This window comes from Galleria mellonella, unplaced genomic scaffold, assembly GCF_026898425.1.
Source record: "Galleria mellonella isolate WM207_F2 unplaced genomic scaffold, CSIRO_AGI_GalMel_v1 utg57, whole genome shotgun sequence".
Taxonomy (NCBI): domain Eukaryota; kingdom Metazoa; phylum Arthropoda; class Insecta; order Lepidoptera; family Pyralidae; genus Galleria; species Galleria mellonella.
The window spans coordinates 454,952-479,524 of NW_026442119.1; the positions used below are offsets into that span (position 1 = coordinate 454,952).

Consider the following 24,573-nt stretch of genomic DNA (forward strand, 5'->3'; position numbering starts at 1 on the left):
CTTAAAACATCTCCAAAGCTTAATTGCGGTTGCTAATCCGCCTGGTAAGAGTGGCAACTACTGGCAAAACCTTGCAAGGGGGAAGCTTATGTTCAGCAGTGGACAGTTAAAGGTTGATATATCATATCAGCCTTGATGATGATGAACACAACAATTTTAGTCACGTACCGATCAAATTCAAACAGTTTTTTCATATTATTAATAATTTGCACGCCGACATAGAGGCAGAATGTATATATGGGAAATGTAAACCTCTTTTATCGAAAACTACCTACATTCTAGCAAAATAAATTCATTTCATTTCATTTCATTTCATTGACTTTATCAAGACTGACTGACTGTACCCAGAGTAAACTGAGAGCGGTACTATAACGTGAATAGGGCCTTACATTGCTAAAAGTGTAAAAGTGTAAAATTATCCGCTTTGCCTATTACATGTTCTATTTTCATGTGGTTTAAAAAAAAAAGAAAGTTTCCCCTTTGATCGTCAGAGCATCATCAGAGCGAGTGAGCCGTGCCTGCGCGTAGCCCCATTCTACTTCGCTCTGCTGAACTTGTAGGCACGCTTAACAATTGTTACGCAGAGCTGGGGGCTTATTACGAACTTTTGAAAACTTGACAGCTTCAGGTCACGTGATTAAAAAGAAGCCAGTTCTGTTTATAGTTTTCGTAACAATTTGCGGCATAGATTAAATATAGTATTTTTTACTACTCACAGGATAATTCTATTTAATTTACAAAAATTAGGTTTTAAATTCTTATAACGTACATTTACGATAGTATCTGTGGGCTCTAAATAAACCCCTAGTATAGGCTATTTTTGCCTAAATTCTTATGAGCGATGTTTAGTAACATATTTATTTATTTTATTTATTTAATACTTTATTGTACACATCAGTTATAAAAATATGACAGAGGTAAACAAAAGTACAAAGGCGAGCTTAACTCTGATAGAGTTTTCTTCCAGCAAACCCAAAGTGGAAAGGAGCATCAATGTCAGCGGATACAGCAGTGTACAATTTTTAAATAGCCAAAATTAAATTAATTAGATTATATTATATAGTACAAATACACACATACATATACATAAATATATACCTACATCTATGCATAAACCTACATATACATACACATATACATACAATATACCTACACATATAGATAAATAAATATATGTTCATAGAGATAGAAGATGCTCTTTAAGTCTACTCTTAAAAATATTTAGGGATTGACTGTCACGGATAGATATGGGAAGAGAATTCCACAATCTAGCAGCATGGACGGTAAAAGATCCACTATAGCGCGTAGATGAGTGTGAAGGGAGTTTGAGGATAAGAGATTTCGTCGAACGGGAGGACACGTCATGGGGAACTAGAAAATCAAAACGTTCACGAAGATAGGAGGGAAAAGTAGGGTTATATAGAACGGAATATAAAAACGACATTATATGAAAGTCTCGACGCCTTCGAATTGGCAGCCAATTCAATTTTGTTCTATAAGCGGAGACATGATCATATTTACGCAGACCATATATGAAACGTATACACAAATTTACTTATACGTATATATACTTAATATATAATAATTAATATATTACCAGAGGGAGACTTTTTACAAAAGTCGTTTGCTTGGGTACCTCTGTCCAATTCGTGTTTCAACCGTAAAGCAGTTGTTTGCATGGCTGTGTTTCAGTTTGAAGGGTGGGATATGGTGTGAATTTACAGGGTACAAAGGAATAACACCTGAGTCCTCAGGAATGGCAATGCATGGGGGTATCATGGGCGAAACAGCATACTCTGTTATGTCCATAGTACTGCTTATGCCTATAGGGGACGGTTACTACTTTCAATCAGGTGGGCCGTCAGCTTGTTTGCCATTCTAAGTTGTATAAAAAAAATATATATAAGTATAGGTAAATATTTTAACACTGTCGGGATTAATGCGATAAAAAATTTTTGCAGCTAAATAGTACCTAAATATCTGCTAGATTGCTAGTAATGGGGTCTAACTAATATAGGTATTGGGGGAAAGGGATTGTTAGTAATGGAGACTGAGAATCCCATTGCTAGCAATATACCCAACCAGGTCGACCTCCTTGCGGTTCTCCCTGGAAACTATCATGGTTAATTCCTGATGAATTCATCATGATGGGCTAACTGGCTTGTTTTCATTCTCATCTATCACCCTTCACTGGTGCTCCGCCAGCGTATCCCGTTAGCGCAGGCGGGGTTACCATACCACTTTCACCCATAAAAAAAAAACTAATATAGGTATGTATATACGGAATAGGTACTACAATTTCATCCTGTAGATGATTCAAGTATTAAAAAACGTTCTAAAAATCTGTTAACCAGTCATTGGTTGACTCGTCATTTTTTCGTGTTGAGTATTTATAATTAATCATACATGTTGACTACATAATGACAGTTGGATACGTAAAACGATATAGCAAATCTTATGGCGTAAACACTGCAATTTCCTTAATTAGTACAACTGGTCAAGGTTATGGTGGAATGACGCCTCATAATTGAAGTGGTACATAGTCTGGCATTAAGCAGCAGGTATCATTTTTTTAATATCTTGAAACTCATTATGATTTGCGAAATTCAAAGCTGTTTGCTAGTAAAAAGAGGAAATGGTTTTTAAAAAAATATTAAGTAACCCCCGAACAGATCTTTATAAATTCTTCTTAAGAACCATTTTGGTCGCATTAACTTTCAAATCAAAAGACAGCATCACAATCGGCCCATTTGTTTAGGATCTACGATGTCGCAGACACACAGACACGTCAAACTTATAACATCCCTCTTTTTGCGTCAGGGGTTAAATGAAGGATTTTTTTATTAAAGTATTTATGGTATTTTCTAGACAGTTTTGTCAATTCTTTTTGTTTTTAAGCCTTCAATTTCATCATCAGGTCCCGATGAGTTTATATATATATTAGTAATAAAAAATAACATTTTTAAAAAAAGAGTTTTTTTTTTACCGTGAAACAGTTGTGTTTGTGCATGGCTGTGTTTCAGTTTGAAGGGTGGGAATGGTGTGATATGGCAGTGAATTTACAGGGTACAGAGGAATAACACCTGAGTGTTTAGGAATGGCAACACATGGGGGGTGTCATGGGCGAAACAGTATACTCTATTATATCCATGGTACTGCTCATGTCTATAGGCGACGGTTACCACTTTCCATCAGGTAGGCCGTCATATTAATTGCCATTCTAAGTTACATAAAAAAATAAATTTTTAGAAAATGGTTTGTTAAATCAAAATATTTATTTATTTTTATTTAATACTTTATTGTAAACATTAATAATACATAAAAAATATGACAGAGATAATCAAATGTACACAAGGCGAGCTTAACCCTAAAATAGTTCTCTTCCAGCTAACCCAAAAGTGGAAAGGAGCATCAATGTCAGCGGGTAGAGCGGTGCACAATATTGTGACAATTTTCAAACAAAAGAACTAGAACTTAAGTTTATACATAACTAATTACATCATATTTAATCATATATATACATACATAGACATAAATATATACTTACACACACAAGCACATAAACACACATGTGTATAAAGAAATATCTTAAGAATGATTCATTTTTGTTCTTCACATCGGTTTAGCCGTGATATTGATGTATTCCAGTGCGGGTTAAAAATTGCATGGAATACTGTAGGTAACTAGAACAAATGTTTGTTACATAGTTTTCTTTATGTAACATAACATGGTAATTTATTTTATTTGTAATTTGATTTATTGGAATTCAATCAGTTTATATGCGACTAAGATGATGCTTTAAGAAGCACGCTGATGCCCATCCTTCAATCGTTAAGTTTTTTTTTTGATGGGTGAAAATGGTATGTTAACCCCGCCTACGCTAACGGGATACGCTGGCGGAGCACCAGTGAAGGGTGATAGATGAGAATGAAAACAGGCCAGTTAGCCCATCATGATGAATTCATCGGGAATTAACCATGATAGTTTCCAGGGAGAACGGCGAGGAGGTCGACCTGGTTGGGTATATTGCTAGCAATGGGATTCTCGATCTTCATTACTAACAATCCCTTTCCCCCCAATTTTGAGGGGTTTGCCAGTAGTTGCCACACTTGGGCAGGCTATTTGGCAACCACAGTAAGGGCTTTGGGGAAGTTTTAAGAGGGACGCTGCTGCCTATCTCTCGTCCTCCCTTAGTCACCTCTTACGACACTCACGGGAAAGGATTGGGTGGCCTATTCTATACCGGGACCATTCGGCGAATTTAAGATTATCCACTAAAACTCCTTTGTCAACAGCATCTTACAGGTTCTGATAGCCTCATAGGTTATAATAATAATATTTCTTTATTTATAGATTACAAAGATCCATTTTTGTTAGTAACAATTGACTTAAACTATGTTAGTAGAAAAAAAAAATACAAATCGTTTTATGGCCCCTATAATAATTTTGACCACAATGAGAGGATCGGGCTAATGCAAGAATGAATATAAAAAAGCCATTGGTTAATGGTACTTAACCATATTAGGGGTTTACTCGTGTAAATTCTTAATTCTTAAAGTGAATTTACACAATACTAGTCTCTGAAACTCCTGCAGCAGTTTCTGTTCTAATTCAGTCATATATTAGTCATGTCTCTTTACTGAGTCAGAGGTGCAAAACACTGTAGCATATAATGCTATTACCCTCTTCATTACTCATGCAAGGCGAACATTCACTTGGAACACTATTTGTTCATTTGCCGAATGTTGTTTACGTCTGTATGTAACAATTGACATAACGTTTGCGGGTTAACTAGCGGATTAGACGACTAGCATCAGTTTGGTAAAAGAAAATAATTGGTTTTGACTTAAATTCAAATCCTCTTTATTCAAACAGAATTGTTTACAAGCACTTTTAAATCGTCATTTTTTTTTAAACTTACTGCAGGGTTTAAAAAGTTATCTATTGAGAAGAGCCCGCAAGAAACTCAACGGTTACTCTTTTAAATCACTGTTAACATTATGTGTATTTATTTAAATGTACTATGTCTAAAATAACATAGTCATTAAAAAGCCCGTACGTGATCGACTAACACCATGCACGTTTGTCATTCAAGTAATCGTTTAGAGTGTAAGAGGCTTTGTTCAATAAATAATAAGACTAATATATATATATATATATATATATATATATATATATATATATATATATATATATATATATATTATTATTTATTTATGTAATATATATTATTACGAGTACTTAGATGTATATAAGTTTTATTAACATGAGCGTTTTTATTAGATACACTTCTTGCGTCAAACAGCGACCGTGTTTTTCTTTTCTCCTCTACCCAGAGATTGTCTGGAAGAGATTAGACCTTTAGTGACCAGACCGTCTTCTGTACTTTATAAATGTATTTGTATAACAGGAATAGTAGCTAAAAATATTGACATCACCATCTTACAAATGCAAGCAGCCATTCACCTATCAACCATACACAGTAAAGTATTGGGAGACACCATATTCGTACACAATACACAAAATCATCACACCCAAGACACACAGCAGTCTTCAATCACCCAACAGACAACTAACATACAAAATTTAACAAACACACCAAAGTCATCCAACACAATTCATACATGGAACACACAACCATTCACAAATTTAGTACATACTCAATAAAGGAGAAGGTGAGGACAATATGGGAGATGTGTGCCTTTTCTTCTGTGGGTTACAGGATTGGGTATATACATAATGAAGCCGACATAAGTCGAGAAGGTGAAAACTATAACTATACTTGTATTATTTTTTAAGTGATGCAATAAAGAGAAAATAAATAAATAACCAAATTAATAATTTCTGTAAATTTGGTTTGGTTAATAAATAATAATAATAAATAAATTCTTTAACCAAGGCAACCAGGGCCCACAAAGTTTTAACACTATTAATTTGTACCAACTATAAATTATTAAATTAAATTTTGACACTTATAAATAAATAACATTAACTTAACCTACTTTTTTTGTATGTTAGCCAGCATGTGAATCATTCTGCAACAATTCAAATACTGGCAGTCTGGACAGTCCGCAAATACCCTTAGGATAGCGTTAGAGCCATCCCGGATCCTATGCATCAGAGATGTGCACCGCTTTCGCATAGTAGCGTAGAAACAATTAACACGCTATTTTCTACAATTGAGGGAAGGTCGGATAATGCAGGATATGGTCTACCTTTGTTTAAAATTTCATTTAAATCTGTTCATTTGGGACAATACTAGCAAGGAATGATAGATGACAATTTGAGAAGCCAGGTGTATATCTCTCACTACATTATTACATTATTACTTAAAAACTACTGCACGTCATTGGATTTGGTTTTCACAACTGTGTCTTTGAAGGACTAACTTAAAATCTGGGGTATAGTTTATAATGATACGCCATACACAAATGATGTATTTCAATGGTGTATTTGTGGAAATCACACGTATGTAGAAGAGGGCAAAAATTAGTGTATATATATGTTTTTTATACAACTTAGAATGGCAAACAAGCTGACGGCCCACCTGATGGAAAGTGGTAACCGTCGCCTATAGACATGACCATTACTGAGTATACTGTTTCGCCCATGATACCCCCCCATGTGTTGCCATTCCTGAGAACTCACGTGTTATTCTTCTGTACCCTGTAAATTCACTGCCATATCCCACTCTTCAAACCGAAACACAGCCATGCATACACAACTGCTTCACGGTAGAAACACGAATGGGACAGAGGTGCCCAAGCAAACGACTTTAACAAAAAGTCTCCTTCTGGTCTTCATTTAATATAGATTATAACTATTTTTATGTACAATAAAGTATAAATAAATAAATAAAATGAAGCATGGCCGAATTATAAACCGAACATCTAAATGTCAGTCTAAGAATAACGTGACTTGCGAACTGAAGACTGATAATACATCAGACCCTTTCTGATGAAGACTTACTTGTGCAAATTAATCAAGCTGTAGGCTATGGGCCGATCGATTAACTAGTTGCAAAGATTATCTAATAGCACTCTGCTAGTAACTAGTTCAGCTTGTTATATACTTAAGAACGCTTTAGGGTGGCCACCCACCCTTTGTCTTTTTTCTTTTCTCAATGTCCTCTACCCAAGGGTTGGAAGAGACATCTTATTTTTCGCATATGGGGTCAGTTAAGCCCATGCACGTCGACCCATATGGTTTTTTTGTGCTTAAGAGACAACTTAGTGATAAGGTCTCCTTTTGTATCATTTCTCATTAAAATTAACTGTATTTACTATTTTATAAATGGTGCAATAAAGTGTAAAATAATAATCCCTTAGATTTAGTGAAGATTACAAAATATTAGCTGTGTAGGCCCCGGCACGGGATGGGTCTCCCCTTCCTTTCCCGTGGGTGTCGTAAGAGGCGACTAGGTGAACTTATGGTCGAGGGACGGGCGGCAGCGTTTCTTATAAAACATCACTAAAAGCCTGACTGCGGTTGCCAAACCGCCTGCCAAGCGTGGCAACTACTGGCAAAACCTTGTTTATGGGCAAGGCCTATGTTCAGCAGTGGACAGATAACGGCTTATATAATAATAATAGAGAAAAAAACAAAGTATTTAAGTGGATGATTTTTTGAAAGCATGCCAGAAAGCAATTAGGTTGGGATAATTCATTTCCCAGCAGGGGATTTGAATAGGGCAACTGTTACCTCTTCCCTTTCCCCCACTCCCCCTTCTAATATATTGCAGTGGACGGGGATAATAGAGTTTTAATGAATATCTAGTTCCATTATAATAATTGTCTTTCGGTTATTAAATTTTTGTTTTCTTCTCTTGAATTTTACCAGAGGGAGACTTTGTACAAAAGTCGATCGCTTGGGTATATACAACTTTGAATGGCAAACAAGCTGACGGTCCACGTGATGGAAAATGGTAACCGTCGCCTATAGACATGAGCAGTACCATGGACATAACAGAGTATACTGTTTCGCCCATGATACCCACCATGCGTTGCCATTCCTGGGGGCTCAGGTGTTATTCCTCTGTACCCTGTAAATTCACGCCATATCCCACCTTTCAAACCGAAACATAGCCATCCAAACACAGCTGCTTCACGGTTGAAACACGAATGGGACAGAGGTACCCAAGCTTGAAACTGATAGAAATTGACTTCTGACTACCCTTCTTATAATGGTATTTGTCATTTATTTGATAATTAGAACAAAATATTAAATAATAGCGAATATAATGAACACACACATTGTATTTTATCTATATTTATTTTTTTTTAATTTTTTTTTCAATAGAATTTCGCGGTTCACTTTTGCCCACAACAGAATATCAGTGTTTTGCTCTTTTTAGGGCAAAGCAATAAGCTGAGTTGTGGCCATTTTGTGTTACTGTGGCACACGCATGAAGGGGGAAAATTGTTACTAATTTTATGCATTTTTTTTTTTATTTTTTTATTCTTTATACATGTATCTTTTTTTTTAATCTTTTTTCACTGTCCATTTATTTTTATTGTTGTCTGTATGCTGTAAGTAATGCAAATAATCTATCTATCAACTGGACTGGTAGCCTGCATAACCAACGATTTTTCCTCCCTGTTTTCAACAATAAATATGTTCTGTTTCAATTCGTGAGGCCTTATGTAGCCAGTATATTAATGATCGAAGTTTGGATCATTAGTTGTTCCGACGACCTGAATCGTAGCTCCGGAACTAAGGAGATGGCTTGTTTACAGCGTACAATGAATTGTGAAACGATGACTTCCCGTCAAAGTCCAAGCATGAGCGAAAGCTGGATGGGATTTGGTTAACTTTTTAATCACTGAGAATTATAAACAAGTTGAAGGATGTATGAAATAAAAATCGCCTGAGTGCGAGATGGACTTGTGCTCTGAGGGTTCCGTACAAATTATAATTGTTACAAAAAATGTTTTGAAAACAAAATATTATTTTTTCCATGACGTAACTACAAATTAACAGTTTTCAGACTTTGCCCCTTTACTTGTGCCATACGACATTATTTCTTGCCAATGATTCTAGTCAATGAGAACATGTATCCTACAGGTTTTGATTCCCTTGAAGATGTCAAAATTTACGCTATAAACGGCCGTGTTTTTTAATTGTATTAATTTAGAAGTTTGACATTTTTACAGTGGCAAGGAATTGCAGACTTTTGTATTTGATACTAATTTAAGCATGATACTTCCACGCGTTCCTGAAAGTGAAGATGTGAGAGGCAATTGAAATGAAATTCTTTTTATGCAGCTTTTTTTTGAATGGGTGACAATGGTATGGTAACTGCAAATCCCGTCTGCATTATCGGTATACACTGGCGGAGCACCAGTGATAGATGACTGATGAGGATGAAAGCAGGTCAGTCAGCCCATCTTGACAAATTCAACTAGAATTAGCCACGATTGTTTCCAGGGGGAACCATGTGGAAGTCGACTTGACAGGGTATATTATTAGTAATGGGGATATTTGACCCCATTACTAACAATCCCTCCCCCCCTTTTATGCAGCTTAGAATGGCAAACAAGCTGGTTAGAACTATTGTGCTTTGTTTGTTTATTTTGTTTATTTTATATAATTTTTTTATATATATCAAACATTATAACATAATAAATACAAAATTTTATAATAATAGATGGATGTGTATGTATGTTGGTTACTCTTTAACACAAAAACTACTGAACGGATTTGTACTAAAATTTGATACACGGGTAGGTAATATCCTAACATAGCATATAGAACACTTTATATATTGATTCTGATGACTTGTAATATAGGTTTTTCAAAACTAACTACAGGCACTAGTTTCCCACAAAATTGATCTAACATATTTAATTGTATTGCAAGTTGTGCTTCTTAATACTTGGATGAATCCGCAAGGCATATATAGTTAACAATATAAATAAAAAATTAAGTGATATTTAAAATTTTCTTTGTTTTTTGAAAATAGCTTTTTCACTAAGCTGTATTCTAAAGAGATTTCATTCTGATCGTAATTTCTCTAAATATTATTAGCCTATAAAAGTTTTTGGTCGGTTTTTAAAATGAAAAAGTGTCAATAACATTATTATTCAGAAGTATAGACTGTTTCAATTAAACTTAACGAAAATGTAAACAATCGAGAATCGATTGACAGTAGTATAAATAAAAAAAAAAAATGGAATGTTTCCAATTGTTATTAATTTCTTGTTTTTTTAATGGATAATAATGGAATGGTAACCCCGCCTGCGCTATCGGTATACACTGGCGGGGTACCAGGGAGTGAGGGATGATGAATGAAAATGAAAGAGCAGGTCAGTTAGCCCATCGTGATAATGGAACCTGGAATTCAGCACGATGGTTTCCAGGTAAAACCACGTGGAGGTCGACCTGTCAGGGTATATTGCTAGCTATAGGACTGGTAGTCCGCATTACTAACAATCCCTTCTCCCCTATTAATTTCATTTAGATAGTAACTTACTTACTTAGTAGATACATTGCAAGTTATTTAATAGAAAGTATAAGTTGGACAAAAAAGTAACGAATGGGGAAGTCTTGGAAAGGGTGAACGAGAAAAGAACATTAATAAAAATAGTAGAGAATAGAAGAGGCAAAATGCTGAGTCACCTTATACGACATGACGATTTTTTAATGAGCATAGTAGAAGGGAAAGTAGAGAGCAAAAGAGGAAGGGGAAGACTGAGGAATAATTACGTGAGACAGATAGGGGAATCACTAGGTGTCATGTCTTATAGGAAGGTCAAAGATATGGCCTGGGATAGAGTTGGCTGTAAGAAGATGTATGTATTAGTTGCACCGACAAGAGGAAACTCTTAAATGAAAAGAAGTAAAAGTGACTTCATTATCTTTTATAGTCCTATTGAAGCTGACTGTAGACAATTCCATAATTGTCTATTAGTTAATTTTGCCCTACTTCACATACAACATAAAGTTGCTAATTTCTTGTTAGCTACAACACGTGCAGTGTTAAAGCTAACAACTCAAAACTAGTTATGGATTGGCTAAACTAGTTATAACCGCTTTTGTTTACGGCAATCACTATGTATGTAGAGTGCTCCATTTAATGAACCCTTCAGCAAGTACGTGAGTGATGTCAATTTAATTATAACTTAATCAATAAACTTAATAATATAATGAACAAGTTACCTCAATATATAAATATCTCGTGTTACGAACTCGCGGTTTTCGTTCACGCTAATCTCCGAAAACGCTCCATGAAGAATTATGATAAATATATGATAGATAGATAGATAGATAGATAATTTATTTACATTACTTACAGCACACAAATTACAATAAAAAAAATATACACATAATACACAGCAAAAGAGACAAAAGAATAAAAATAAAAAAGCACAAATAAAAAAAAATACAAAAACAAAATATATAAACTAACAATCTCCTTTCTTACCCTTCCTTCATGCGTGTGCCATAGTAACACAAAATGGTCACAGCTCAGTTTATTGCTTTGCCCTTAAAAGGGCAAAACACTGATATTTTGCTGTGGCCAAATATATCTGATATCTAAACTAATATTATAAAGAGAAAACATTTGATTGTTTGCTTGCAATGGATAAATTTAAAAGCTAATCAACTGATCATAAAAATTCTTTTTTTTATAGAACGCTGTTTTCTTTATTACTTTCGAAAAATCTACCTGCTCGTGCAAAGACTTTTTTTTTGTTCTATGTACTGGGTTTGGATTCCCAAGCACTTGCGGTTGCGCTTTTGGTGTACGCTCGCATATGCCAAGGTTTGCAGTCGATTAGGTTATTATATGGGTAAAGAATTTGGGCTTCATCATTAAGTGGGTACTGAGAGTATGACTTTTAAGATAACCACTCTGATCCGGATTGATGGGCGGTGAGTTATCGTTGTGGATTTCACGATTTACAGGTTAAGCAGTTGATGGAGTCGATAGGAAATTTTGGGGAAGGTTTGCGACCTTTTGAAGAGGATGAGTGCAAAGACTTTTTGGTTTTATATATATGAAACAAAAAAGTTCCTCAGAGACAAATACACGTCGTGGGAGAAGGGATTAGTAATGGGAAGGTTAGTCCTCATTGCTATCAATATACCCTATCAGGTCGACCTCCACGCGGTTCTCCCTGGAAATTATCGTGACTAATTCATCGTTGGATTCGTCACGATGGGTTAACTGCCCTGCGTTTTCATCCTCACCTATCACCTCTCACTGGTATCCCGCCAGTATATACCGATAGCGCAGGCGAGGTTACCGTGCCATTTTCATGCGTTAAAAAAAATTTACGGCGTGAAATATTATTTGTCTCTCTAAATGTAAATTTTATATAAAAACCGTCCTTTTAAACTGATCTCTACAAAATGTCTAACTACATTTTGAAACATCATAAGAGTATACCTATAAAACTACGTTCTATCAGGAGTAATAGACAGACATATAGATACGCAGTCATGTTACATCGAACGATATCGATCTCGGCTGTTAGCGAACACCTGCATTTCCGCTGATGTGATGCTGAAGTTTCCGCCATATTGAATTTCACCTAAAAGCCCGAGATATATCATTCTTCTGTCCAATATCTTTATACAAGGATGGGGAGCGAATTAGCTAATGGTATATACCAACCGTTGTTGTGGAAGTCACAAGAACTTCGCGACTTACATTTATTATAGTTTTTTTTTTATACAATTTAGAATGGCAAACAAGCTGACGGCCCACCTGATGGAAAGTGGTAAACGTCGCCTATAGACATGAGCAGTACTATGGACATAATAGATTATACTGTTTCGCCCATGATACCCCCCATGCGTTGCCATTCCTGAGGACTCAGGTGTTATTCCTCTGCACCCTGTAAATTCACGTCATATCCCACCCTTCAAACCGAAACACAGTCATGCAAACACAACTGCTTCACGCTTAAAACACGAATGGGACAGAGGAACCCAAACAAACGACTTTTGTACAAAGTCTCCCTCTTATTCAACTTACAATGACAAATAAGCTGATGGCAGACCTGATGGAAAGTGGGCATGGGTAATATGGATATTGATCTAATATCAATATATTGGGTTTCTTTGGACTTTACTTACTTTGATGGTGGAAATAATTGTGAATTTACTGGGTACAGAGGAGTAACACCTGGTCGTCTAGTCTAGTGGTCTAGTGACCACGTGGTCATTATATAAAATATATCACAATTGTTGATGGAAGTCCTAAAGTAGCTATAGTTAAATAAGTGTGAATGGATTAACAGAAGTTGAGTTTTTATGTTATATTATTTGTTATATGTCATATACAAAGTAAAATAAGGAAATATATGATTTAATAGTATGATATGTAAAATAAATTAACTGTGAGAACTTGTGCTTTATTTCAATTTATTACCAAGAGGCTTACAACCTTTATATTGTTAAAGAATATATATCTTATATACCATGTAAAGTTAGAATTACATAGTTAAATTATTATATAAACAGATTACCCTACAGTAACATATTATATATGTTAAATATTTTAAATAATAAATACAGTTCTTTAATTATTTTGATACATGCAAGAGCCTCGGGGGATTACCCTTTACCCCAGGGTCGACTCCGTGGGCAACTACCCCCGGGTCTCTCGAGTATAAGCGCTCCCCTTTCGGTGAGGCGTGTTCATATTCTTTCTATGTGAATAGTAATGTTTGAAGTGTTTGTTGCAGGCCGACACGTAACCGGTGGGAGCTCGAGCCGGGTCGGTGCGGGCGGTGCGGGCGGTGCGGGCGGCGCGGGCGAGTGCTCGCCGAGTTGACAGCATGCTCAACGTGTCCTCCTCAGCCAACCTCACCGACCTGGCGCTCGGCCCCGACCTCCCCACCAGCCCCTACAGCCTCGCGCAGAAGATCGTCATCGCGATCGTAGCCAGCGTCCTCGCCGTTCTCACCGTCGTCGGCAACTCCATGGTCATGATCAGCTTCAAGATCGACAAGCAGCTGCAAACTATCAGCAACTACTTCTTGTTCTCGCTGGCCGTCGCTGACTTCGCCGTCGGCCTCATATCCATGCCGTTGTACACGATGTTCACCATATACGGGTACTGGCCGCTGGGCCCGCACGTTTGTGATACGTGGTTGGCGCTGGACTACTTGGCGTCCAACGCGTCTGTACTGAACCTTCTCATTATAAGTTTTGATAGGTACTTTAGTGTGACGAGACCATTGACGTATAGAGCTAAAAGGACTACACGCCGTGCGACTGTGATGATAGGGGGCGCGTGGGGGTTCAGTTTGTTGCTGTGGCCACCCTGGATATACGCGTGGCCGTACATAGACGGTGAGAGGAAGGTGCCGCCGCACGAGTGCTACATACAGTTCATTGAGACGAACCAGTTCATTACGTTCGGGACGGCCATCGCCGCGTTCTATGTGCCAGTGACAGTTATGTGTATACTGTACTACCGAATATGGAGGGAGACGAAGAAACGGCAGAAGGATCTGCCAAATCTTCAGGGTGGCAAGAAACACGACTCTTCGAAGAGATCTAATTCTAGGTAAGTAATTAATATTAAGACCAGTGTTTTAAGTCGATTTTAAGTTTTTTTAACTGAACGGTGACATTATCAAATTATTTTAATTTTGTTGATTAACAATTTAAGCCTACAGACGTATAGTTTTTTTATAATAATACTAGCGACCCGCCCCGACTTCGCACGGGTGCAATGCCGCACCGCTATGTCCCTGCATTTTAAATACGTAATATCTTCGCGAATGAATCACTTCGTAATTAAGCCATTTTTTCTCGTAAAATGATAAAAGATGGATATTGTGGGTTATCCTTAAGAGATAGACATATACCATCACGGACTTTTTTGTTGACCTTTTGAATTTATGAGTGTTCCTCTGCAATATTATGCATGTATTATACATATAAACCTTCGTCTTGAATCACTCTATCTATTAAAAAAAAAAAACGCTTAAAAATCCGTTGTGTAGTTTTAAAGATTTAAGCATACATAGGAACGGACAGATAGTGATAGCGACTTTGTTTTATACTATACGTTCTCTTGTAAAATTTCAAGTATTTTCGAATATTTCCATTTTAAAAGTACTATGAAATATGCTTCTGAACGATGAAAATAATGACAATATATTTTCAAACGAGTAGGTACCAGTATTATCTTTACGGCCAAGCATTACCGTATTCATTAGATCTAAGTTCCATTTAATCGCGAATTGCGTTTTAGGATTAATAGCATTTACCATTTATCTCAATACCGGTATAAAACTTTACCAATAAATTACCGTCGAGCCATTACAGCGCCATCTGCATGGAGGTGGAAGCTGGTTTAGCCCTTGCCTGTCATTGTAACCAAGATTAACTATGTTTCGTTTAAAAGCTTTCACTCGGGCTTTTATAGTATTGTACTATATGTGTCCATAGTTATAACAATGAACGCAAATAGCTGATCAGTTATTAGGTTTATCATACTGACTTGAGATGCAAATTCTACGTTGAATTATTTATTAAGATTATATTATTATAGTAATTACAGGTTGTCATGTAGTCCCGTAGAATAGGCCATCCTTTCCTTTCCAGTACATGCCTGCTAAGTTTGGCAACTACTGGCAAACTCCACCTGGCTGGCTTAATATTGTGACTTTTTTTATACAACTTAGAATGGCAAACAAGCTGACGGTCCACCTGATGGAAAGTGGTAACCGTCGCCTATAGACATGAGCAGTACCATGGACATAACAGAATATACTGTTTCGCCCATGATACACCCCATGCGTTGCCATTCCTGAGGACTCAGGTGTTATTCCTCTGTACCCTGTAAATTCACGCCATATCCCACCTTTCAAATCGAAACACAGCCATGTGAACACGACTGCTTCACGGTAGAAACACGAATGGGACAGAGGTGCTCAAACAAACAACTTTTGTACAAAGTCTCCCTCTGGTAAATTTGTATTGAGAAATGACAAAAAATTTGTTTGGGAATTTCAACTTAGGGCTGATTGGAAAAAATTGGAACGTTATGCCGCCAAAATACATGAATAATTTCTCAATTAATTTAGGGTCTACTGCATAGTCTACCAGTTACGAGCGTACAATACCGAGCCATTACGTGGCCCGTAATGGCCATGGCTTAGCTATAACTTGCACTCTATGCAGATAGCTTAGAATTTAGATTGTGTAGTTACAGTTTGGTGATAGAACGGATATAACATAGTATTTATGCATCAAATATGTCCCTTACACGCTTAAGTCTTCCATATATCGGGTAAAAATCGCGATTTAGCGATTTGCTGTTTATCGAATTATATATTACTTACCCAGTAATTTATCTTTTGTCACAATAGATTTAAGATGCAATTGAAATAACATTGATTAGACGTCAAATGGGCGTGATCATTGTACTTATGAAGTAGATAGTTTCCTCTCTTTTCAAGATTTTTATCTACTTAATGGTTGTATAATCAATTTCTGTGAATGAATGTAATTTCGATTCGATCTTAGTTCGATTGTGTACTTCCGTATCCTGTAATTTCAATGTCTTTCAAACGAAACACAGCTATGCAAGCTTTACAGCAGAAACTTGAGCGGGATTGAGATATTCATATCATCATCATCATCATCAGCTCTTAATCGTTCACTGCTGTACATAAACATCCCCATTGCGGGGTTTTGCCAGTAGTTGCCACGCTTGGCAGACAAATTGAAACCGCAGTTGGGCATTAGAGATGTTTTAAGAGGGACGCTGCTGCCCATCCTTCGTTGTCCCTTAGTCACCTCTTACGACGCTCACAGGATAGGAAGGGGTGGCTTATTCTATGCCGGGACCATACGGCCAAGAGATATAGAGATATAGACAACTTTTATACACTCACTCTCCCTTTAGTATAAAGATCGTGAGGATTACAAGATAAAAGTGTAAAATCGAATAAACGTCAAATAAACGTTAACATTGTTTCATTTGACGTCTATACGATGAGATTTCAATATTGCCTCAAGTCGATCGCGTCAGAAGTCTAAGTTTTAGTTGAAATATACATACATAACATTAGACCTTTCGCAGATACTCTTGGTGTGTAGAACGGTCTTTTCATATGGAAATAACTTCTAAATTTATTCACATTATGAACATCTAATATAATGTACTGTACATATATGTATATATACTCTCTTTATATCTTTCAAAACGAACTTCGAAGTAATTAACTTTCTCAAAGGAGAACATTTAAGTCTTCGTTAATGGGAAGTCATACTGGAATTGTATTGAACTTAGTGGTATGCTCATGTTAAGTAACAATTTAAGCACAAATTCTATAATTACACACACACACACACATTACTGTCACGCCTGTCTCCCATTAGGGTAGGCAGAAACAATGGAACGCCAAATGCTTCGATTCAAACAAACCTCCATCCTTACATCATGATATAAAGACGCATTATAGAATAGTTATAAATAATTATGATCACTCTATGATATTTTTTTCATTATTACAACTTATACATTGTTTATTGCTAAAAATGGGTCTCTCTCATATAACGTTTGAATCGAAGTATCTGGCGTTCTATTGTTTCTGTCTACCCTAATGGGAGACAAGCGTGACAGATATGTATGTATGTCATACAAAATCAGTTGAGAAATACCAAAGATATCGCGTAAAATAAACACAGAAAAGAGTCGAAGCAATAACATTCCTTTTGATTATTTAAAAAGTTTGTCTTTTTTTAGCAATTTTGAAATTTATTCGTACGCAATAAAAGCGACTAGTCTATGCCACAGAACGCATCTTATATCTCTGAAACACTTTGGCATCGTGCAATGAGTTTTTCTCCCCGCTTCTGTGCAAACATCATTAGTCTGGCATCTTCGTATTCCGCAGTTTTGCATATTCATTTCCTAATGAATCGCCGACTTTGTCATTCAAAAACTTAATAGGTGTCAGGGAGAGCTCTTCGAATTAATTCGTGCAAGGCTGCTTTTACACTTGTATGTTTTACTTTTAATAAGATCTTTTGCACTCGGTTCTCTCTGCCTACCCCGTAGGGAGTTGACGTGAAGATAGATGTTTTATTAGAGTAAATACGTAATTGCTGGTACTGCCAGGGTCGGCGTACGCGTGAAAAGTTTGTCCTCCAGGGACAAATTTTTCGTCCCACTTTGGCGTCTCTCGACGTGGAAAAAAGGTCATCGAGTAACCAGGGCCGAGTAAATTTGATGCGACTCTTTAGATACTGATGAGTGGCTCCTGGGGCGACCCCTCGAATCTCCGGCTCTTCATTATTTTCTTTGTATTTTGGTCTATTAAAACTGTTATAAAAACTGTACGGGAAGCAAAATCTATATAAAAACACGCAATTATACGTTCTAAAAAATCCAGACGAAATAAAAAACACCTTTTTTTTAAAGTTGCTTAAAAATAAAAGTCAGGAATTAAAAAAAAAATGTTAATAACACAAGGCACTAATATGTATATGCAATGTGTTGAGGGCGCCACTATTGCATTTATAGATTGATTGTTTATATATTTGTACATCAGTAAAGGTTTTTTTTATGCAGCTTAGAATGTCATACAAGCTGACGGCCCACCTGATGGAAAGTAGTAACCGTCGCCTATAGACATGAGCAGTACCATGGATATAATAGAGTATACTGTTTTGCCCTTGATACCTACCATGCGTTGCCATTCCTGAGGACTCAGGTGTGACACTTCTTCTGTAGTCTGTAAATTCACTGCCATATCCCACCCTTCAAACCGAAACACAGCCATGCAAACACAACTGCTTCATGGTAGAAACACAAATGGGACAGAGGTGCTCAAGCAAATGACTTTTGTACAAAGTCTTTCTTTGGTTTACGTTATGATTTGTGTGAGGTTATAGATATTTTTGTTTTAGTTCTAACGTTGATACTAGATGGCGCTGTTATATTCTAAAACGCACTACAATTTAATTACCTGAAGGTCAGTATCTAGCATTGCAGATTTGAAATATTTCGTATTTGTAAAAGCATTTTTTGTTTACATATTAATCATCAATCAAAAAACAATTTCAATTTTAATCATCAATCTCTCCAATGTGGAGTTTTATTTTGGGGATTTTTGGCCTTTCTGATACTGCGATACATAATTTCGTGCTTTATAACGAAGTAGAAGTTATACGCATCCCAGATATACTAACAACTTAAAGACACTTTATACATCAGTCATTAGATGTTTATTGCTATAGTATATATATAGATGTTTACAATGGTATAAAATGGACTTGACTTGTGAACTATCTGTGTAACTACATATGTTTGTATTCCGTACAGGTTAAACATGTCGAACGACATTATATTGTCAACATCTGCATGTTATACGCATGTTTTACAAATAAATAAATCTTGAATTGCTGAATAGACCTTTCCCATAGACTGCCCTGGTGTTTACTATTTGGAGGATATTGTCAGTCAGTGAATTGGCAACCACAGTTAGGCTTTAGTGATATTTAAAGAGGGACGCTGCTGCCCATCCCTCGATCGATGACTCTCCTTTTTTTTATATATTTATTTTTATACAACTTAGAATGGCAAACAAACTGACGGCCCACCTGATGGAATGTGGTAACCGTCGCCTATAGATACGAGCAGTACCATGGACATAACAGAGTATACTGTTTCGCCCATAATACCTCCCCATGCGTTGCCATTCCTGAGGACTCAGGTGTTATTTCTCTGTACCTAGTAAATTCACCCTTCAAACCGAAACACAGCCATGCAAACACAACTGCTTCACGGTTGAAACACGAATGGAACAGAGGTACCCCCCAAGCAATCGACTTTTGTACAAAGTTCCCCTCTGGTAATTCCTTACGACGCTCATGGGAAAGGAAAGGGTGGCTCATTCTATACCGGGTATTTTAACTTAAAAACTTGCAAGATTAATATCTCCAGCCTATAAGATCTTTACAGCAGTCCAATCCGTCCTCAATTTGGAAATCCTAAACAGTTGGCTATAAACGACAGACTTAACCGGATCAACCATTTTTTATCGGGTTCAGATCTAATAAAAATACCTATCGGCTAAGAGCCTTTAAAAATTTCATCGCTCACACACCTCGGCGCCCTCCCCCCGCCCCACAGTTAAGGAGGGGGTGGCTCCTGAGCCTCGTTTCACGAGAAGCGAAAGACATTACAGAGAGATATGGCCTAGTAGATTTACTTGCTGCTGTTAGCGATTATTGTATATAGGTCGTACCTTACGTCAAATAAATTGAACGTTCGTACGTTAATATGCATGGAACATTAATTTTATTATTTACAATTTGTATCCAGTTATTTTTCCTACGTGATTTTTTAGTTGTTTTTGAGAATGGCAAATAAGTTGATAATCCACCTGATGGCAAACAATGACATAGGTTACAATTGATACGGGATGTTCATTTTGTGTTAAAAGTGTAATACATTTTTTAGGTTTTAGTAATATAATATTTTTTTTTAAGAATAAATATTTTTTTTTTAAATCTTATTAATGTATACGAATATCAGTTCTAAGGAATGAGTTATGTTAATTAAACCACTGTATACCTACCACCCGTGAAATTGAAACACAGCCATGCAAGTTTTACCGCAGAAACACGAGTGGGACAGAGGTAACCGTGCTCACAACTTTTGTACAAAGTCTCCTTCTGGCTGAGTGCGGTAAAAGCATAAAATCGTGTTTCGTGTTAATTTAAAATGTTCCATTAAATATATATCATATATCTACACTTCATTCGAAATGTGGACATGGAGGAGAATGGAAAGGATAAGCTGGACACAAAAACTAACGAATGAGGAAGTCCTGAAAAGAGTGAACGAGAAAAGAACATTAATTAAAATAATAGAGAATAGAAGAGGCAAAATGTTGGGCCACCTTATACGACATGACGATTTTTTTAAGAGCATAGTAGAGGGAAAAATAGAGAGCAAAAGAGGAAGAGGTAGACCAAGGAATAACTACATGGGACAGATAAAAGAAACACTAGGTGTCATGTCGTATAGTGAGGTCAAGGATATGGTCTGGGATAGAGGTGGCTGAAAGATGCATGAATTAGTTGCACGCACAAGAGGGAACTCTTAAATGAAAAGAGAGATCTACAATCATCAATAATATCACATATATCTACAATAAATAAAAATAATTATATTTTTATAATTCAATTATATATTGTACAATGGCCATAATTGAATGATTGATGGCTGAAAGACGGATACAGGTGACAGAGATACTAATGTTGAGATGGATGTGTGGGGTAACAGTAAATGACAGAATAAGAAATAAGTATTTACGGGATAGTCTAAAAGTTGCAACAGTAACGAAGAAGTTGAGAAGCAATAGAATATCTTGGTGTGGTCACGTCTTGCGAAGAAATGAAAGCTATGTTTCACAGAAAGCGTTAAGTTTGAAAGTGGATGGATGATATAATAAAAGAGGATTGAGCCCAGAAATGACAGCTGACAGGGATTTGTGGACGAAGAAGATATACAGCGCCTATCCCTGATTGCTTGAAAGAAGAAAATTGTTACTTGTTTTGTTATTTGTGTGTTGTAACTAATTCAAAAAAAATATATATCTATCTATCTACCTCAAATAAATGGTAAAAGGCAAGGCAGTGGCGATGGTGAATTATGTACCATGGAACAAAGTATATATTTAATGATATTTTTGTCATATTATTTCGAGTATAATGGTAGTATAAGTATTTTTTATGTAACTTAAAATAGCAACTCGCCAACCCAATAGGCCCACCTGATGGTAAGCAGTTACTGTAGCCTATGGACGCCTGCAATACCAGGTGTATAACGCGCGTGTTGCCCACCCTGAAGAAACCTCTTTATAAATACTCTTTATTGTTTCATCTAAAAGTTCCTCCAATAACAATTACAAGAAATAATCACAATGAGAAAACAATGGGCGACCATATCGCTAAAAGCGATCTTTTCCAGGCAACTTTTGGATAGAGAGGAGTAATTATAAACAGTTTTACCCTCTTTACCCTACTTTTGAAGAATCCCATGTTGTAGTCTTTTGGGAAAACCTCGGCAGGGAGCTCATTCCCCAACCTGAGTGTTCGTGGGAGAAAACATCTTTGAAACCGCATTGTACGCGACCGTTTAGGCTGTAGGGTATGCGGGTGAACTCCGTATCGATGGCGAGCCATCATCTGATGGAAAGTGGTAACCGTCACCTATAGACATGAACAAGTACCATTGACATAATACAAGTATGAACTTTGATGTAAAATTGTCGATCTAAGAGCTATAGTAACAAGTTAAAAATAAGTTTTCGTTTTAAAAACACTTACAAGGAGGTCATCGTTCAGTCTCAAACGAAAATAACCCTATAGCCTAACTCGAGGCGATTCAATATGAAATTTTATTTGGTACCTGTTACCCAATAAACCTTTCTGGGCCGTCCCTTTGGGGGTAAATAAAAATAAATCCGAGTGCGCGTTCAAGCATTCCTTGGCGGGGTTGGGTTGCCATGTGTTTCGCAATTTTGTTAAAATAAGTTAACATTGTTAATTCGATGGGGAAGAAAGGGTCTCCGATGATCACGCATACACATGCATACGCTCTATAGGACGACGCACCGTTAGATGGAGGGTTGTCAGATGTAATTTTTTTTGTAAACAAATCCTTAAAAAAAATTTGAAAACGAATGTTTGTTACCATTTAATATCTTACTGACTGAAAAATCACTACGTAATACTAAATTATTGATGATATATATATATATATATATATATATATATATATATATATATATATATATATATATATATATATATATATATATATATATATGTATGATGGAGAAGTTACCAGAGGGAGACTTTGTACAAAAGTCGTTTGCTTGGGTACCTCTGTCCCATTCGTGTTTCAACCGTGAAGCAGTTGTGTTTGCATGGCTGTGTTTCGATTTGAACGGTGGGATATGGCGTGAATTTACTGGGTACAGAGGAATAACATCTGAGTCCTCAGGAATGGCAATACCGCTCATGTCTATAGGCGACGGTTACCACTATCCATCAGGTGGGCCGTCAGCTTGTTTGCCATTCTAAGTTGTATAAAACAAAAAATCTTTCCATGCATAAGTTACCTCAGGTATTGCCATAGAAGGGAACAAAAATTGGTAAGTTAGAAAAAACGTTTCGTATACACAGTAAAAATATGAATTTTTACATGCAGACGTAATCTGAGATAAATAAGTCCGTTTCGATAATAACATAATGATACGTTAATATTTGTATCTGTTGTATTTATAAATGTATAAAATAAATATAGCAGTACTGAATATACTGTAACATACACGCAATGGTAAACATTTGTATTTGAATGTCTTGTAATTGCACGTCTGCATTGTACTTTTCCTTTTTTGCGCAAATCAATTTTGTACATACATACATACATATCTGTCACGCCTGTCTCCCATTAGGGTAGGCAGAAACAATGGAACGCTAAATGCTTCGATTCAAACAAACCTCTTTCGCTTCTTCCACATTCATCAATCTTGTCATACACGCTCGTCGGTTACGGGTACTTTTAATTTGGCCCTTCGTCAGCACGTCGCCTATTTGGTCAACATACGTCCGTCTAGGGCGGCCCCTACCGACATCTTCATTAATTCTTGCTCGATAAATCTCTTTCGTAATTCTTCTTTCATTCATCCTCTCCAAATGACCAAACCAACGCAACATTCCTTTTTCAATCAATTTTGTACTTTTATAATAATAAGAAACCTATTATTAGCCTTGATATTTTAAATACTAGTATGTAAATCTTAACTGTAACGCCGTTGGTCTCCCAATAAATAAATAAATATTTGGTTGATTCTTTTTCATTTTGTTGGTTATGTTTTCCTAGTTTATAATATCATAATTGAAGTGTGAAAAAATGGTTACATACGCTCCTATAATCCTTCAGATAGTTTACTAGCCGATTCCAATGAAACACGTTCATTCCCATTTTGTTTGCACATTTCCAATAGCTTTTCCCGAATTCACAGAGCGTTTTTATTGAAATTTGAACTGGACAACCTTTGTCGGGTTACCTAGTAAATAAAAATTCCAAATAGCATCGAGTTTGTGCATTTCCTATTGGCTCCCTTTGTGCATTGTACCGCTTGTATAACGGATTATATTCCGTGGAATTGTTTGACGTGATGCCCACAGCCACCTTTTATCATCGTATCTTTCACCATCGACAGGAAAATTTATTTTCACGTGCCAGTACCTTAACCGTTTTCAGTGGAATTTCCTTCCGCCAACGTTTACATCGCGGAATGAGTTTTCTGCCGAGGTTCTCCCTAGAGACTACAAGCATAGGATTTTTCAAAAAGGGTGTAACAATCAGTCAGACCGTGTATATACGGACGGACTACTGCCGTTATATATATATATATATATATATATATATATATATATATATATATATATATATATATATATATATATATATATATATATATATATATATATATATATATATATATATATATATATTTCACACCCACGGGAAAGAAAGAGGTGGCCCTATATATTTAATGAAATTACAAATTTTCAACC

The 24,573-nt window shown here is 36.3% G+C and overlaps 1 protein-coding gene across 1 annotated transcript in view; it reads left to right on the forward strand.

Moving 5' to 3' along the window:
- Positions 1-24,573, forward strand: part of LOC113510547 (muscarinic acetylcholine receptor DM1) — a 100,031-nt gene that overhangs the window by 40,734 nt on the left and 34,724 nt on the right. Inside the window, exon 2 of the mRNA XM_052899233.1 lies at positions 13,695-14,521. Within this exon, the coding sequence (XP_052755193.1) occupies positions 13,788-14,521 (734 nt within the window). The 5' untranslated portion in view covers positions 13,695-13,787. The remainder of the gene's footprint in view (positions 1-13,694; positions 14,522-24,573) is intronic.